Source organism: Oncorhynchus nerka, linkage group LG4 (genome assembly GCF_034236695.1).
Source record: "Oncorhynchus nerka isolate Pitt River linkage group LG4, Oner_Uvic_2.0, whole genome shotgun sequence".
In the NCBI taxonomy this organism is placed as follows: domain Eukaryota; kingdom Metazoa; phylum Chordata; class Actinopteri; order Salmoniformes; family Salmonidae; genus Oncorhynchus; species Oncorhynchus nerka.
The window spans coordinates 87,339,843-87,359,303 of NC_088399.1; the positions used below are offsets into that span (position 1 = coordinate 87,339,843).

The following is a 19,461-nucleotide window of genomic DNA, read 5'->3' on the forward strand; positions in this document are numbered from 1 at the left end:
GTGTGCGAGCGTGTGTGTGTGTGTGTGCGAGCATGTGGGTGTGTAATGTGTGTGTCATTCCTCATACAAAGGAATCTCTATTTTCAGACTGTACTCATTTGGTTTAATAACTCCGATCGTCGTATAATGAGGTTGTGGAATGAGTTATTTTACCTGCTGGATTTCTCACCAGGCCAGGCTCTGTACTCCACCCACCAGGCCAGGCTCTGTACTCCACCCACCAGGCCAGGCTTGGTACTCCACCCACCAGGCCAGGCTCTGTACTCCACTCACCAGGCCAGGCCCTGCTCTGTACTCCACCCACCAGGCCAGGCCCTGCTCTGTACTCCACCCACCAGGCCAGGCCCTGCTCTGTACTCCACCCACCAGGCCCTGCTCTGTACTCCACCCGCCAGGCCAGGCTCTGTACTCCACCCACCAGGCCAGGCTCTGTACTCCACCCACCAGGCCAGGCTCTGTACTCCACCCACCAGGCCAGGCTCTGTACTCCACCCACCAGGCCAGGCTCTGCTCTGTACTCCACCCACCAGGCCAGGCTCTGCTCTGTACTCCACCCACCAGGCCAGGCCCTGCCCTGTACTCCACCCACCAGGCCAGGCCCTGCTCTGTACTCCACCCACCAGGCCAGGCACTGCTCTGTACTCCACCCACCAGGCCAGGCTCTGTACTCCACCCACCAGGCCAGGCCCTGTACTCCACCCACCTTACCGTCCCAGGCCTCATCCAGCCAATAGCATTCATAGAATGGAGGAAAAGGATGATGAGGGTGAGAGTGTTTGCAGGCCAGTCCAGCCTGAGGGTCTATTCATGAGGGTAAAGAAAAACTCTATTCCCAGAGTACAAATATCCACTCTGTATTCCACTATGCCAGAGGGGGTTCTATGAAAAGTGATATGAAGGACTGTAACAGCCCTTGTGCAAGCTTGTCTAATGCTAAGACAAACATTTAGTCCTCGAGTATTTTTCGACACGGTTATTGACACGGTTCTCTCTGTCTCCCTCCTTTCTCTCCCAGGACATTCGTAACACGGTGGGCAACATTCCCATGGAGTGGTACCAGGACTACCCTCACATCGGCTATAACCTGGACGGGAAGAAGATCTTTAAGCCCATCAGGAACAAAGACGAGCTGGATGAGTTCCTGGACAAGATGGAGAACCCAGACTACTGGTGAGATGAGGAGGAGGAGAGGATGAAGATGAGCTCTCTCTCTCGTATGTGTATACCTGTTTTCTGACCTGGCTTCTCTCTCTTTCTCCCTCGCTCCCTCCCTCCGTCCCTCTCTCCATCCCTCTCTCCCTCCCTCCATCTCCGCCAGGCGTACGGTCCATGACAAGACGACAGCCTCAGACATCCGTCTGTCAGACGAGCAGGTGGACCTGGTGCACCGTCTTCAGAAGGGCCAGTTCGGCGACGTCAACTTCAATGAGTACGAGGTAAAGACTCGGGTCATGTTATGACTGCTCTCAAGTCTGCTCGGCACCAAGGTCCTATTCATCAGGGCCAAACGTAGCAAAATGTTTTGCAACGGCAAACGTTTCTTATTGGATAACGTTTTAAGTATTCCCTCCCTGTTTCAGTTCGTCCGTCCCCTGTTTGGTGTGTAGGGAATATGACCCAGTTTTGACTTGACGCGTCAGCGGCTGGTGGCTCTGTTCAATGACTGAGCAGATAATGACTACAGCATACCCGCCATTAGAGAGGGAAAACTAGACCTCGGTCCATTAACCACTTATGTTCCTAACGTAACCCAAACCTCGTCTGCACTCCCTGCTCTCTTCACCACTTAGAACAAGTCCTTCGAAAGCAGACATGGGTTCAAATACAATTTGAATACATTTCAGGTACTTTAGCTGTGCCTGAATGAGCTTGCTTGTTGCAATGGAACCAATTCAAGTGTCCCACAATTGTAAACCCTTTCCACCTGGCACTGCAGGCAGACTGGCGCAAATGCTTGAGTCTGTTAAAGAATTTAAGTAGTATTTGAACCCACAACTGGAGAGGGAAGAGTTGTCCTTTACTGCAATAAGCAGGGTTTGCTGGAGAGGTTTTAATTGGGTTACACGCATGCACACATACACACACTGAATTGTGAAGGCCCTGCTGTAGTGTCTGGAACCTAGATGGTGTCAGGGATGTAATGCCTCAGCTCTCTGTCTCGTGTTAATGCCAGTGGGATTACAGAAGCATGTAAACTAAACCGATCACTGCAAAGCAAGCGACAGATGAGTCACTTGGTCCCGTGTGTCTGTTGGTAGAGCGTGGCACTTCGGGAGACCTGTACAAACATATATGAAAATGTATGCACTCAGTACTGTAAGTCGCTCTGTATAAAAGTGTTTGCAAAATAACTCAAATGTTATAAAATAAAATAGAAAATGTGTCAGTAGCAAAAACAAGTGTTTTTAAACTTTTAACACCAGAACTGTAAAATAAAGAAAAATCCCAGGCTGTCAGTCAGTCATGTCGTCATCAGCTGCTACCTGTCTTGAACCTTTGGTGGTCCAATGATTCTAGTTGGGTCAATTGGGCTGTCTATTAAACTTCCCACAGCTTGTGATATACACTGGTCCAAAAACATAAAGGGAACACTAAAATAACACATCCTAGATCTGAATGAATGAAATATTCTTATTAAATACTTTTTTCTTTACATAGTTGAATGTGCTGACAACAAAATCACACAAAAATGATCAATGGAAATCAAATTGATCAACCCATGGAGGTCTGGATTTGGAGTCACACTCAAAATGTAAAGTGGAAAACCACACTACAGGCTGATCCAACTTTGATGTAATGTCCTTAAAACAAGTCAAAATGAGGCTCAGTAGTGTGTGTGGCCTCCACGTGCCTGTATGACCTCCCTACAACGCCTGGGCATGCTCCTGATGAGGTGGCGGATGGTCTCCTGAGGGATCTCCTCCCAGACCTGGACTAAAGCATCCGCCAACTCCTGGACAGTTTGTGGTGCAACGTGGCGTTGGTGGATGGAGCGAGACATGATGTCCCAGATGTGCTCAATTGGATTCAGGTCTGGGGAACGGGCGGGCCAGTCCATAGCATCAATGCCTTCCTCTTGCAGGAACTGCTGACACACTCCAGCCACATGAGCATTGTCTTGCATTAGGAGGAACCGCACCAGCATATGGTCTCACAAGGGGTCTGAGGATCTCATCTCGGTACCTAATGGCAGTCAGGCTACCTCTGGCGAGCACATGGTGGGCTGTGCGGCCCCCCCAAAGAAATGCCACCCCACACCATGACTGACCCACCGCCAAACCGGTCAGCTGGAGGATGTTGCAGGCAGCAGAACGTTCTCCACGGCGTCTCCAGACTCTGTCACGTGCTCAATGTGAACCTGCTTTCATCTGTGAAGATCACAGGGCGCCAGTGGCGAATTTGCCAATCTTGGTGTGCTCTGGCAAATGCCAAACATCCTGCACGGTGTTGGGCTGTAAGCACAACCCCCACCTGTGGACGTCAGGCCCTCATACCACCCTCATGGAGTCTGTTTCTGACCGTTTGAGCAGACACATGCACATTTGTGGCCTGCTGGAGGTCATTTTGCAGTGCTCCTCCTGCTCCTCCTTGCACAAAGGCGGAGGTAGCGGTCCTGCTGCTGGGTTGTTGCCCTCCTACGGCCTCCTCCACGTCTCCTGATGTACTGGCCTGTCTCCTGGTAGCGCCTCCATGCTCTGGACACTACGCTGACAGACACAGCAAACCTTCTTGCCACAGCTCGCATTGATGTGCCATCCTGGATGAGCTGCACTACCTGAGCCACTTGTGTGGGTTGTAAGACTCTCATGCTACCACTAGAGTGAAAGCACCGCCAGCATTCAAAAGTGACCAAAACATCAGCCAGGAAGCACAGGAACTGAGAAGTGGTCTGTGGTCACCACCTGCAGAACCACTCCTTTATTGGGGGTGTCTTGCTAATTGCCTATAATTTCCAACTGTTGTCTATTCCATTTGAAAACAGCATGTGAAATTTATTGTCATTCAGTGTTGCTTCCTAAGTGGACAGTTTGATTTCACAGAAGTGTGATTGACTTGGAGTTACATTGTGTTGTTTAAGTGTTCCCTTTATTTTTTGAGCAGTGTATATCTCTCTCCTTTTCGCTCTCATAAACTCTGTTTTTCTTTTAGCCGTCAGTGGACTTCTTCACCAACGAGGTCATGGTCCATCCGGTGACCAACAGGCCCCAGGACAAACGGAGCTTCATCCCCTCGCTCATAGAGAAGGAGAAGGTTCTCTCTCGCTCTCTCTTGTTCTCTCTCTCTCTCGTTCTCTTTCTCTCCTCTCCCTCATTCTCTCTCTCTCGCTCTCTTGTTCTCTCTCTCTCTGTGTCTCTGTCTATCTGTGCCCCCTCTCTCCCCCCCTCAATACCCCTCTGTTCTTCTCTCTCTGCTCACTCAACATCTTTGTTTTATGCTGTAAATCTGTATTTATATTAACAGTAAATAGTGGGAGTAAAATGAAAATGCTCACATTACTCCTAACTGCACCCACATGTGGCATTGTAATGTAATGATCCCCTCATAGTTGAAGTGCAAGCAAAGGTGACATTTAGTTAAAATGGGGATTCTGAAATTGGAGGCTTACAGACCCCGCGCTTGCATTATAAACCGTAGCATTATTAACCCACCAATACCATTAGAGACTCCCCTTGCATTATAAACCGTATCATTATTAACCCACCAATACCATTAGAGACTCCCCTTGCATTATAAACCGTAGCATTATTAACCCACCAGTACCATTAGAGACTCCCCTTGCATTATAAACCCACCAATACCATTAGACTCCCCTTGCATTATAAACCGTAGCATTATTAACCCACCAGTACATTAGAGACTCCTTTATTAACCCACCAATACCATTAGAGACTCCTAATTAACCCACCAATACCATTAGAGACTCCTTTATTAACCCACCAATACCATTAGAGACTCCCCTTGCATTATAAACCGTAGCATTATTAACCCACCAATACCATTAGAGACTCCCCTTGCATTATAAACCGTAGCATTATTAACCCACCAGTACCATTAGAGACTCCCCTTGCATTATTAACCCACCAATACCATTAGAGACTCCCCTTGCATTATTAACCCACCAATACCATTAGAGACTCCCCTTGCATTATAAACCGTAGCATTATTAACCCACCAATACCATTAGAGACTCCCCTTGCATTATAAACCGTAGCATTATTAACCCACCAGTACATTAGAGACTCCCCTTGCATTATAAACCGTAGCATTATTAACCCACCAATACCATTAGAGACTCCCCTTGCATTATAAACCGTAGCATTATTAACCCACCAATACATTAGAGACTCCCCTTGCATTATAAACCGTATTAACATTATTAACCCCCTTGCAATACCATTAACCCACCAGAGACTCCTTGCATTATAAACCGTTAGCATTATTAACCCACCAATACCATTAGAGACTCCTTGCATTATAAACCGTAGCATTATTAACCCACCAATACCATTAGAGACTCCCCTTGCATTATAAACCAATACCATTAGCATTATTAAACCCACCAGTACATTATACCATTATTAACCCACCAATACCAGACTCCCCTTAAACATTATTAACTCCCATAAACCAATTATTAACCATTAGAGACTCCCCTTGCATTATAAACTGTCTCTTTATTAACCCAATAATACCATTAACTTGCATGCCGTATAAACCGTAGCATTATTAACCCACCAATATAAACCGTTATAAACCAATACCATTAGAGCATTATTAAAACCACCAATACCATTAGAGACTCCCCTTGCATTATTAACCCACCAATACCATTAGACTCCCCTTGCATTATAAACCGTAGCATTACCATTAGACTCCCTTGCATTATAAACCGTAGCATTATTAACCCATACCATTAGAGACTCCCCTTGCATTATTAACCCACCAATACCATTAGAGACTCCCCTTGCATTATTAACCCACCAATTGCATTATAAACCGTAGCATTATTAACCCACCAATACCATTAGAGACTCCCCTTGCATTATAAACCGTAGCATTATTAACCCACCAATACCATTAGAGACTCCCCTTGCATTATTAACCCACCAATACCATTAGAGACTCCCCTTGCATTATTAACCCACCAATACCATTAGACCCCCCTTGCATTATAAACTCTCTTTGTTAACCCACCAGTGCATTAGAGACTCCCCTTGCATTATAAACCGTAGCATTATTAACCCACCAGTACATTAGAGACTCCCCTTGCATTATAAACCCACCAATACCATTAGAGACTCCCCTTGCATTATAAACTGTCTCTTTATTAACCCACCAATACCATTAGAGACTCCCCTTGCATTATAAACCGTAGCATTATTAACCCACCAATACCATTAGAGACTCCCCTTGCATTATAAACCGTATCATTATTAACCCACCAATACCATTAGAGACTCCCCTTGCATTATAAACCGTATCATTATTAACCCACCAATACCATTAGAGACTCCCCTTGCATTATAAACCGTATCATTATTAACCCACCAATACCATTAGAGACTCCCCTTGCATTATAAACTGTCCCACCAGTACATTAGAGACTCCCCTTGCATTATTAACCCACCAGTACCATTTAGACTCCCCACCAGTTGCATTATAAACCGTAGCATTATTAACCCACCAATACCATTAGAGACTCCCCTTGCATTAACCCACCAATACCATTAGAGACTCCTTGCATTATAAACTACCATTAGTCTCTTATATTAAACCAAATACCATTAGAGACTCCCCTTGCATTATAAACCTTTATTAACTATTCATTTTTTTATTAACCAAATACCTTCGATACCTTCTATTCATTTTTTGACATTATTATTATTATTTGTGGGAACACACACACTTAGGTTTCACCACTACTGTTGTCCTCTCTCTCTGTCCCAGGTTTCGAAGCTGGTCCATGCCATAAAGATGGGTTGGATCAAGCCCCGTAAGCCCAAAGAGACCACCCCTCAGTACTACGACCTGTGGGCCAAGGAGGACCCCAACGCCATCCTGGGGCGCCACAAGATGCACGTCCCTGCCCCCAAGATGAGGCTGCCCGGACACGAGGAGTCCTACAACCCTCCACCTGAGTACCTGCTCACAGAGGAAGAGGTAAATAGTTCATTATGCCTAATTATGAAACTATTTGCTGCACACACATACTTGGACAGATGTTTTTTTTTGCAACATCATGAATGACCTCATTCTCTTAGTAATTTGGCTAAAATTGTACTGCAGCAGATCAATTGGTAGCATAGAACAACTAGCATTTTGGTCCCGAGTTCCCTCCTTGTAACTATAGTCACAGTACACAGACCAATCATTAACCAGTGTACAAGCCAGTCATTAGTATACTCACATTTACATTTACATTTAAGTCATTTAGCAGACGCTCTTATCCAGAGCGACTTACAAATTGGTGCATTCACCTTATGACATCCAGTGGAGCAGCCACCATACTCACCCACCATTGGTTCTTTATCCCCATGTCAGAGAATGGCGTGGGAACAGCAGGATGCAGAGGACAGGAAGCTCCCGTTCCTCCCCCAGAAACACTCCTGTCTGAGGGCCGTGCCCGCCTTCTCCCGCTTCATCCACGAGCGATTTGAACGCTGCCTCGACCTCTACCTGTGTCCCCGCCAACGCAAGATGAGGGTGAGACTACAGACCCTGCCTGAATGTCTGGATAAATAGGACATTGGTTTGAAGATGCTCATAAAGAAAAGCAGCTAATTTTGAAGGACCCATCAGGTGGTTCTCAACACGTTCCTCAACTCTATTCACCTCACTTGGTCTCCACAGGTGAATGTGAATCCAGAAGATCTGATCCCCAAGCTGCCCAAACCCAAGGACCTGCAGCCCTTCCCCACCACCATGTCCCTGGTAGGTCAACCACTGGAACTGCTGGGAATATATTTTGTCCTGTATTTTGCGCAATCATGTGACATGCCTGGATTTGAACCTTTTTTGTTTAAAGCATTTTCATCAACTTGTCCCTTCTTTATGTCAAATGATCCAGCACCATTCTCAGAAAATTACTTTACATGTTTGGTTTAATTGTCATTTCTGGATAAGCCTTAAAATACAGGATAATTTATTATTTTATTAGAATCCCCATTAGCTGTTGCCAAGGCCGCAGCTCCTCTTCCTGGGACCCAAACAGGAAACTACATTACATCAAACAAAACAATGTGCATTATACAAATGTACATTTCTCCACTATTACATTACGCAATTACAATACTACATTACTAAGAGTAGTGTGTGTGTGTCTTTTCACAGTCCTCTTTGAGATGTTGTTTTATGTTTTTTAAATCTGATTTTACTGCTAGCTTGAGTTACCTGAGATGGAAGACTTCCATGTATTTGTTAGAAAATCTTGCTATGTCACACGGTGGGGTGATGATCCGAAATAAGTAAGTTAAGTCAGTACCAATCATAATGATGTGTCCTCTCAACAGGTGTACATTGGCCACAGCAGTCTGGTGCGTTCCATCAGTGCATCTCCCACTGGCCAATGGCTGGTCTCAGGTCAGTGTTAACTCCCTATTCATCTTTCATGTGATGTAGTAACATCTCTGACTCAGCTGCTGCTTGGCTAGCTCATCAGTTTGCCTTTTTCTTAGTCAGTAGCAAACTGTCTTGCTGGCACTCTATTTCTTTATTGTGCCTGTTTCTGAGTCAGTAGTTAACTGACCGCTTAAATCGTCCTGAAAGTGTGAGCCATGATGTCATAATGACTGTGTGTTCCAGGAAGTGTCAGTGAGTGAGGGAGGGAGGGAGAGAGAGAGGGAGGGGCAGGCCATACTTACTTTCTGGCACACATCTAGAAGGATAAATCAATCACAGATAGCTTCCTATAGCCTGTCTCCTTTTCCCCTCATCCATCTTAGATTTAAATAGTCTTTGTCTTTTCTAACTTCTGGCTAGCTGGCTGTTCTCCACGGTCAGTCAGAGAACAGTAGGCTAAGACTTTACTTGGGTTGTGAATGTTAGTACTATGTAGAACAGGGATCATCAACTAGATTCAGCCGCGGGACGATTTTTTTTCTTGAGCGGATGGTCGGGGGTGTTGGGGCTGGAACATAATTACAAATCATTAATAGAAAGCAAATTGACTGCAAGAAGCCCAAACGGATATAATAAAACATCATCTTTTGTCATACCTTGGTTACATTTGTTTACGATCACTTCTCTCTATTATCCGTGGGATTACTTGGGAAGTGTTCCTAAATTAAAATCACTTACAGCTGATTTCACAGTCTCTTATGTATTGTCTCTGAAAACCAGTTTGGCCCACGGGCCGCCAGTTGAGGATCCCTGATGTAGAAAGTCATCCCTAATTGTTCTCCTTTTGGTGATGAAGAGTAGCCGTTAGAAGTAGATGTAATTATACACATTGACTACAGATTCTTAACAGGAAAACAACGTATGATTTCAAAGCAGTAACACTTGATAGACATGGATGTGAATTTAATAACATGGAGGTGAGGGAACGAGGGTCTGTAGATTACTCACTCAGTGTTGGCTAGTTTCCCTCAGTTTAATATGTTCTGAGCCTGGGGGACACTGTCAGATATGAAGTAAGGGCCCCAGCCATATAAAATGAGGATGGCTTTGTCTTTCCACAGTCATGAGGTATTGCTGACTGGAGATTTGAACTCTTTACTCAGCACCAGGACAAAGGCCAGTGTAACTTGGTCTGAATAGGTAAATTGTTGTAGTAACTGTACAGTATGAAAAGTTCAGGACGTATTGAGAAAAATATACATTTATGAAATACACTGAACAAATATATAAACGCAACAATTTCAAAGATTTTACTGAGTTACAGTTGTGTGTGTGTGTAAATATATATACACGTATGTAAATATATATATGTGTATATATGGATTTCACATGACTTGGAATACAGATATGCATCTGTTGGTCACAGATACCTTTAAAAAAGAAAAGGTAGGCGTGTGGATCAGAAAACCAGTCAGTATCTGATGTGACCAATACCCTCCTGCAGCGCAACACATCTCCTTCGCGGATAAATGGCACGACAATGGGCCTCAGGATCTCGTCACAGTATCTCTGTGCATTCAAATTGCCAACAATAAAATACAATTGTGTTCCTTGTCAGCTTATGCCTGCCCATAACATAACCCCACCCGCCACCATGGGGCACTCTGTTCACAACATTGACATCAGAAAACCGCTCACCCATACAACGCCATACACGTGGTCTGTGGTTGTGAGGCCGGTTGGACGTACTGCCGAATTCTCTAAAATGACGGAGGCGGCTTATGGTAGAGAAATTAACATTCAATTCTCTGTCAACAGCTCTGGTGGACATTCCTGCACTCAGCATTCCAATTGCACGCTCCTTCAACTTGAGACATCTGTGGCATTGTGCAATTTTGTCACACCACACATTTTAGTGGCCTTTTATTGTCCCCGTCACAAGGTGCAGCTGTGTAATGATCATGGTGTTGAATCAGCTTCTTGATATGCCACACGTGTCAGGTGGATGGATTATCTTGGCAAAGGAGAAATGCTCACTAACAGAGAGGTAAACAAATGTGTGCACAGAATGAGAGAAATACGCTTTTTGTGCATATGAAACATTTCTGGGATCTTTTATTTCTGCTCATGAAACAAGGGACCAACCCTACATGTTGTTTAAGAACTTTATTCCCTGGCCTTACTCTTCTATGACAGCCATGGAAATCTCTATTCCCCAAGCCATTGTCATACTGTAGGGATTTACTGTATGGTATATAGTTTAATATCAGCACTGAATTGACTGGTCAGTCGCCTACAGGGACGACTACATAATGGTGGCAATAGCACCTGTTTTGATTACGTTTCCGTTCACACTAGTACCAGGCCCTCCAAGTCGAGGAAGGAGTGGGAGAGGGGTGACGTGGGCTAGTCAGAGAGACTGGAGAGGGAGGTGAAGAAGGAAGGATAGAGTGAGTGAGTGAGGCTGCCTGGCAGCAATTTAGTGGCAATATCTGTTAAGCCGTCCATAATAAAGGATTCATAAAGACCCATATGCAAAACCACTACAGTCAGCGGCACTCTTTTGTATTGCTGTAAAATATATTAAACCAGTCGTAAAACCCTCTTTCCCACAGTAAAAATGGCAGTTGACAACCTCCCAGGAATTGCAGCTCCCCCCTTCTTCAATTTGTTTTCCTATTGTGTGAGGGTTGACAGATAATTCATTCCATATCTGTGTGTGGTGCTTTTTAATGATGGCTGTTTCTTCGACCCACCCTGTCTCCAAATAGGGGACTGTCTGGCGTAGTGCTAGCTAGCGCAGGGGGCTAACGCCAACCCCACCAAGCCCGTACTCACTGCTCACTAACTCAACCACGATAAAGTTGGAAAATGCTATTACGAAGAAGCTACCTAGGCCAACAGCAGTAAAAACACAGCCAGACAATGTCCCCATGTAAAAAAATATATATAAAAAATCAACAACAAAAAACCCCACTTGTAACAGGAAACCAAAGTAATGCTGTGAAATCATTTGTCGGTTGTGTCATACATTCTTCTGGAGACGTCCAAAACTGTAAAACATGACTATGACCTACCCCACACCCAGCATGCCCTCTCTTCTTTCAGGACTGGAGTGACTTTTATACACTTTATAAGTATGCCAATTGTTTTTTAACTGTTGTTAGAGGCATTCCGAACCTCTTACAACCGTTATAGTCTCAGTCCCAAGTGGAATCCTCTTCCCTATATAGTGTACTACATTTCACCAGGGCCCATAGGTACCAACCACAGGGCTTTGGTCAAAAGTAGTGCACTGTGTAGTTTCCCAACACTGGTCCTTGAGTACCCTCAACAGTACACATTTTTATTGTAACCCTGGACAAGCACACTTGATTGAACTTGTCAACTAATTATCAAGCCTTCAGTGAGTTGAATGAGGTGTGTTTGTCAAGGGGTACAACGAAACTGTGCAGTGTTGGGGGTACTGGAGGACCAGGGTTGGGAAACACTGATGGAGGGAATAGAGTGTTATGAGACACAGACGTGGGACATTGTACTGATCATCCTGGGTTGGACTCGGGCTTGACTCTGTGTACTGTATATTCACACCCACACTCCCAGCAGTAAACAAACTGGGGTTCTGGTGTTCCCAGCTCCACATTCCATACTAATGATGTGGCCACAATGGGTAACTTGGTGTGGTGGCAGCTCCTCCAGCTCCAGCCCTGCGGGTGGTGTTCCCTCTGAACTCTGGATAGGGCTGAACACTCAACCTTCAACCCTTCCCTGGTGGTTATGACCGGGAAGGACGGAATGCCTTCCTCCACACGCTGGTCGGGTTGGGATTAGAATGTCACTGGCTTTTTATGGAACTACGGAATCCTATGTATGGAACAGGTTTGTCTCATAGAAATGTAGCCTGCCTTTTACTAACCACATCTGGTTGGGCCAGAGCTGGCCCCTCACATTTTGTTTTGAAGGACCTGTGCCATCATAGACACTAAGGTTGGGTTAACTCCCCTAGTTAATCCCCTTCTCTCTCTTTCTCCTATCCACAACATCAAACCCAGCTGAATATAGCTAGTCATTCTTGTAAAAGAACACACAAGTGTTGCTTTGGAACACAACTGCAAATTATCTGGGCTGGTTGTGGACATGTGAGTGGTCCGTCCCAGGCGGGCAGCCCAGGGACAGAGGCCTCTGTGAGGTCACAACAGGAAGAACACAGCCCTAAGAACCAGTTGGAAATGACACCCACCAGCGGCATCACTACCAAGATGGTACTATAACGAACTGATTGTCATGTTTTTGTGAGGGTCCTTGTCAGATATGTACAAAACATTAAGAACACTTGCGCTTTCTATGACAGACTGACCACGTGAATGCTATGATCCCTTATGTCACTTGATAAATCCACTCAAATCAGTGTAGATGAAGGGGAGGAGAGAGGTTAAGAAAATATTTTTATGCCTTGAGACATGAAGGGTGAATGGGCAAGACAAATGTATTTAAGTGCCTTTGAATGGGGTATGGTAGTAGGTGCCAGGCGAACCGGTTTGTGTCAAGAACTGCAACGCTACTGTTTTTTTTTTATGTCTATCAAGAATGGTCCACCACCCAGAGGAACCTGCCTACACATGGTTGGAAGTACAATATACCAACATGGCTACTGTGGGTCAAAGCTGTGTCTTTGAAAACTTTTCGTAGCACATGGGTGGTGCTCATGTAAAATGTCCTTTTATTTTTCAGCTTCGGACCAATGCCTACTTCTGTTTTTAATGTCCATGGTTTTTACATTGGAAGGTGATGATACCAGGGATTTGTCTGCCATATAAACCATTGGGCTGCCCGCTTAAGCCGACATTGTTATGGAAAAACACTTTCAGTGTAAACTTAAGACAAAAAAACAAATAAAAGTATGTAGAAAAGCAAATGGACCTATATATTGTTTTATAAGATTCACCAAAATAAAAGTATGTAGAAAAGCAAATGGACCTATATATTGTTTTATAAGATTCACCAAAATAAAAGTATGTAGAAAAGCAAATGGACCTATATATTGTTTTATAAGATTCACCAAAATAAAAGTATGTAGAAAAGCAAATGGACCTATATATTGTTTTATAAGATTCACCAAAATAAAAGTATGTAGAAAAGCAAATGGACCTATATATTGTTTTATAAGATTCACCAAAATAAAAGCTTAACAATCAGGGTAATTCAATTAAAAAAACAATGAATTTAACCGTGTTGATTTTTACGTTTCAGCAAAAGAACATCACATTAGCCATGGGGAAAAGCATAGAATTGCAGCTACGTGGTAGAATGTGTAGAATTTCAGGAAATGTACTATACAACTGATAAAGGCTTCTTTTTTTTAAATATGGGTGGCCTCTAACATGTTGGAAAAGTTCTGCTGCCCCCACTGCCACCGCCCACCACCGAAGGCCCTTTTTGATCCAGAAACAAACTGGATTATACAACAAATGGCAACGGAAATAATGTAGTTATATGTATTTATTTCATTAACTACTGATTTTAAAGGTAAACAAAAAAAAAATGTAAGCCACTCAGTAAATGACAAAGCGAAAACAGATTTTAGCAAATTTATTAAAAACAAGAAAAATACCTTATTTACATAAGTATTCAGGCCCTTTGCTATGAGACTTGAAATTGTGCTCAGGTGCATCCTATTTCCATTGATCATCCTTGATGTTTCTACAACTTGATTGGAGTCCACCTGTGGTAAATTCAATTGATTGGACATGATTTGGAAAGGCACACACCTGTCTATATAAAGATCCCTCAGTTGACAGTGCATGTCAGAGCAAAAACCAAGACATGAGGTCGAAGGAATTCTCCGTAGAGCTCCGAGACAGGATTGTGTCAAGGCACAGATCTGGGGAAAGGTACCAAGCACATTTCTGCAGCATTGAAGGTCCCCAAGCACACAGTGGCCTCCATCATTCTTAAATGGAAGAAGTTTGGAATCACCAAGACACTTCTTAGAGCTGGCCAAACTGAGCAATCGGGGGAGAAGAGCCTTGGTCGGGGAGGTGACCAAGAACCCGATGGTCACTCTGACAGAGCTCCAGAGTTCCTCTGTGGAGATAGGAGAACCTTCCAGAAGGACAAGAATCTCTGCAGCACTTCACCGATTAGGCCTTTATTGTAGAGTGGCCAGACGGAAGCCACTCATCAGTAAAAGGCACATGACAGCACACTGAGTTTGCCAAAAGGCACCTAAAGGGTCTCTGACCATGAGAAACAAGATTCTCTGGTCTGATGAAACCAAGATTGAACTCTTTGGCCTGAACGCACAGCATCACGTCTGGAGGAAACCTGGCACCATCCCTACGGTGAAACATGGCGATGGCAGCATCATGCTGTGGGGATGTTTTTCTGCAGCAGGGACTGGGAGACTACTCAGGATCAGGGGAAAGATGAACGGAGCAAAGTATAGTGACATCCTTGATGAAAACCCGCTCCAAATTTCTCAGGACCTCAGACTGGGGCGAAGGTTCACCTTCCAACAGAACAACGACCCTAAGCACACAGCCAACACAACAACGCAGGAATGGCTTCGGGGCAAGTCTCTGAATGTCCTTGAGTGGCTCAGCCAGAACCCTGACTTAAACCCGATCGAACATCTCTGAAGAGACCTGAAACTAGCTGTGCAGAGATGCTCCCCATCCAACCTGAGAGTTTGAGAGGATCTGCAGAGAAGAATGGGAGAAACTCCCCAAATACAGCTTTACAAGCTCGTAAAGTCATACCCAAGAAGACTTAAGGTTGTAATCGCTGCCAAGGTACTGAGTAAAGGGTCTGAATACTAATGTAAGTGTGAGACTTCAGTGCTACATTTTTTTTACTGTTTTTATGGGGTATTGTGAAGATTTGAGGGGTAAAAACCGATGTAATACATTTTAGAATAAAGCTGTAATGTCACAATGTGGAAAAAGGTCAAAGGGTCTGAATACTTTCCGACGGCACTGTACAATTCAGGGATGGTCTCGGTGAACACAGCCGAGGTCTCGGTGAACCGCCGAGGTCTCGGTGAACCGCCGAGTAGTAGAATAAGGTGTGGTAGCGCACTGGGCTTGAACAAAAAAATCCTGCATAAACCTGTGGCTCATCAATAGCAAATAGTAACTCCTGACACACTAATAAAGTCATTAGACAAGTACAAAACAATACATATTTACAAAACTGACAATGGATAGGTGTTGTAAATCCTTTATCTGCAAACGTGCTTAGTAATGCTGTACACAGTGGCAGGTAGCCTGGCGGGTAGGAGCATAGGGTCAGTAACAGTACAGATATGTTATGTCCCTGAGCAAGGCAGATAACCCAGTGTTCCCTGGGCGTCGATGGCGTGGATGTTGATTAAGGCAGCTCCCCGCACCTCTCTGATTCAGAGGGGTTGGGTTAAATGAGGAAGACACATTTCAGTTGAATGCATTCAGTTGTACAACTGACTAGGTCTCCCCCTTTCCACAGCTGTCCAACTCCACTAAAACAGCACAAATTCCCAAATGGCATTACAAATATGAAAACAGATGGGTGTACTCACAGATTTGGAACAGAACATACATACATACTGATAGTGTGCAACGTACTGTGTGCTTATTAATAAGCATAGGTCGTTCGTCAGCTCCACTTGGGCCAACTTGACACGTTTCTTAGCTTCTCAAATGACAGAAAGTGGCGCCTGAAAAGGATTGTTTACAACCTGTGCAATTTATCTCGTGCATTTGTACTGTAGGGATGGTGTGTATCTGACGGATGAGGACAACGTCTTCCTTGAGAGTTTGAGAGCTGGTGTCCACCTTTCTGTCCTCCGTAGTAGCAAGACGTGCGTACTAGTATGTGCGCGCCTGTGTGTGTCGGGAACGGGGGTCAAAATAGCCAGGTTAACGGGGGGGGGCTACAGGTCGCGCAAGCAAGCAATTATCATTGATGTTTTACCTGGATGCTTCTTGTGCAAACATCTTTCTGGTAAGAAGAGTGGCGGGGGCGTATGCCTCATGACTAACGAGACATGGTGTGATGAAGGAAACATACAGGAACTCAAATCCTTCTGTTCACCTGATTTAGAATTCCTCACAATCAAATGTAGACCGCATTATCTTCCAAGAGAATTCTCCTCGATTATAATCACAGCCGTATATATCCCCCCCCAAGCAGACACATCGATGGCTCTGAACGAACTTTATTTAACTCTTTGCAAACTGGAAACCATTTATCCGGAGGCTGCATTCATTGTAGCTGGGGATTTTAACAAAGCTAATCTGAAAACAAGACTCCCTAAATTTTACCAGCATATCGATTGCGCAACCAGGGGTGGTAAAACCTTGGATAATTGTTACTCTAACTTCCGCGACGCATATAAGGCCCTGCCCCGCCCCCCTTTCGGAAAAGCTGACCACGACTCCATTTTGCTGATCCCTGCCTACAGGCAGAAACTTAAACAAGAGGCTCCCACGCTGAGGTCTGTCCAACGCTGGTCAGACCAAGCTGACTCCACACTCCAAGACTGCTTCCATCACGTGGACTGGGACATGTTTCGTATTGCGTCAGATGGAAATATTGACGAATACGCTGATTCGGTGTGCGAGTTCATTAGAACGTGCGTCGAAGATGTCGTTCCCATAGCAACGATAAAAACATTCCCAAACCAGAAACCGTGGATTGATGGCAGCATCCGCGTGAAACTGAAAGCGCGAACCACTGCTTTTAATCAGGGCAAGGTGTCTGGTAATATGTCCGAATATAAACAATGCAGCTATTCCCTCCGCAAGGCTATTAAACAAGCTAAGCGTCAGTACAGAGACAAAGTGGAATCTCAATTCAATGGCTCAGACACAAGAGGCATGTGGCAGGGTCTACAGTCAATCACGGACTACAAGAAGAAACCCAGCCCAGTCACGGACCAGGATGTCTTGCTCCCAGGCAGACTAAATCACTTTTTTGCCCGCTTTGAGGACAATACAGTGCCACTGACACTGCCTGCAACGAAAACATGCAGTCTCTCCTTCACTGCAGCCGAGGTGAGTAAGACATTTAAACGTGTTAACCCTCGCAAGGCTGCAGGCCCAGACGGCATCCCCAGCCGCGCCCTCAGAGCATGCGCAGACCAGCTGGCCGGTGTGTTTACGGACATATTCAATCAATCCCTATACCAGTCTGCTGTTCCCACATGCTTCAAGAGGGCCACCATTGTTCCTGTTCCCAAGAAAGCTAAGGTAACTGAGCTAAACGACTACCGCCCCGTAGCACTCACTTCCGTCATCATGAAGTGCTTTGAGAGACTAGTCAAGGACCATATCACCTCCACCCTACCTGACACCCTAGACCCACTCCAATTTGCTTACCGCCCAAATAGGTCCACAGACGATGCAATCTCAACCACACTGCACACTGCCCTAACCCACCTGGACAAGAGGAATACCTATGTGAGAATGCTGTTCATCGACTACAGCTCGGCATTCAATACCATAGTACCCTCCAAGCTCGTCATCAAGCTCGAGACCCTGGGTCTCGACCCCGCCCTGTGCAACTGGGTACTGGAATTCCTGACGGGCCGCCCACAGGTGGTGAGGGTAGGCAACAACATCTCCTCCCGCTGATCCTCAACACGGGGCCCCACAAGGGTGCGTTCTGAGCCCTCTCCTGTACTCCCTGTTCACCCACGACTGCGTGGCCATGCACGCCTCCAACTCAATCATCAAGTTTGCGGACGACACAACAGTGGTAGGCTTGATTACCAACAACGACGAGACGGCCTACAGGGAGGAGGTGAGGGCCCTCGGAGTGTGGTGTCAGGAAAATAACCTCACACTCAACGTCAACAAAACTAAGGAGATGATTGTGGACTTCAGGAAACAGCAGAGGGAACACCCCCTATCCACATCGATGGATCAGTAGTGGAGAGGGTAGCAAGTTTTAAGTTCCTCGGCATACACATCACAGACAAACTGAATTGGTCCACTCACACTGACAGCGTCGTGAAGAAGGCGCAGCAGCGCCTCTTCAACCTCAGGAGGCTGAAGAAATTCGGCTTGTCACCAAAAGCACTCACAAACTTCTACAGATGCACAATCGAGAGCATCCTGGCGGGCTGTATCACCGCCTGGTACGGCAACTGCTCCGCCCTCAACCGTAAGGCTCTCCAGAGGGTAGTGAGGTCTGCACAACGCATCACCGGGGCAAACTACCTGCCCTCCAGGACACCTACACCACCCGATGTTACAGGAAGGCCATAAAGATCATCAAGGACATCAACCACCCAAACCACTGCCTGTTCACCCCGCTATCATCCAGAAGGCGAGGTCAGTACAGGTGCATCAAAGCTGGGACCGAGAGACTGAAAAACAGCTTCTATCTCAAGGCCATCAGACTGTTAAACAGCAATCACTAACATTGAGTGGCTGCTGCCAACACACTGTCATTGACACTGACCCAACTCCAGCCACTTTAATAATGGGAGTTGATGGGAAATGATGTAAATATATCACTAGCCACTTTAAACAATGCTACCTTATATAATGTTACTTACCCTACACTATTCATCTCATATGCATATGTATATACTGTACTCTAGATCATCGACTGCATTCTTATGTCACTAGCCACTTTAACTATGCCACTTTGTTTACTTTGTCTACATACTCATCTCATATGTATATACTGTACTCGATACCATCTACTGTATGCTGCTCTGTACCATCACTCATTCATATATCCTTATGTACATATTCCTTATCCCCTTACACTGTGTATAAGACAGTAGTTTTGGAATTGTTAGTTAGATTACTTGTTGGTTATCACTGCATTGTCGGAACTAGAAGCACAAGCATTTCGCTACACTCGCATTAACATCTGCTAACCATGTGTATGTGACAAATCAAATTTGATTTG

At 45.1% G+C, this 19,461-nt stretch overlaps 1 protein-coding gene across 2 annotated transcripts in view; it reads left to right on the forward strand.

Moving 5' to 3' along the window:
- The window catches only part of LOC115128721 (ribosome biogenesis protein bop1), a 94,571-nt gene that overhangs the window by 65,927 nt on the left and 9,183 nt on the right, over positions 1 to 19,461 (forward strand). For both annotated transcript variants that reach the window (XM_029658833.2, XM_029658832.2), the window contains exons 4-10: positions 1,016 to 1,170; positions 1,319 to 1,436; positions 4,150 to 4,251; positions 6,949 to 7,161; positions 7,543 to 7,704; positions 7,852 to 7,932; positions 8,511 to 8,580. In XM_029658833.2, coding sequence (XP_029514693.2) covers positions 1,016 to 1,170; positions 1,319 to 1,436; positions 4,150 to 4,251; positions 6,949 to 7,161; positions 7,543 to 7,704; positions 7,852 to 7,932; positions 8,511 to 8,580 — 901 coding nt within the window. The remainder of the gene's footprint in view (positions 1 to 1,015; positions 1,171 to 1,318; positions 1,437 to 4,149; positions 4,252 to 6,948; positions 7,162 to 7,542; positions 7,705 to 7,851; positions 7,933 to 8,510; positions 8,581 to 19,461) is intronic.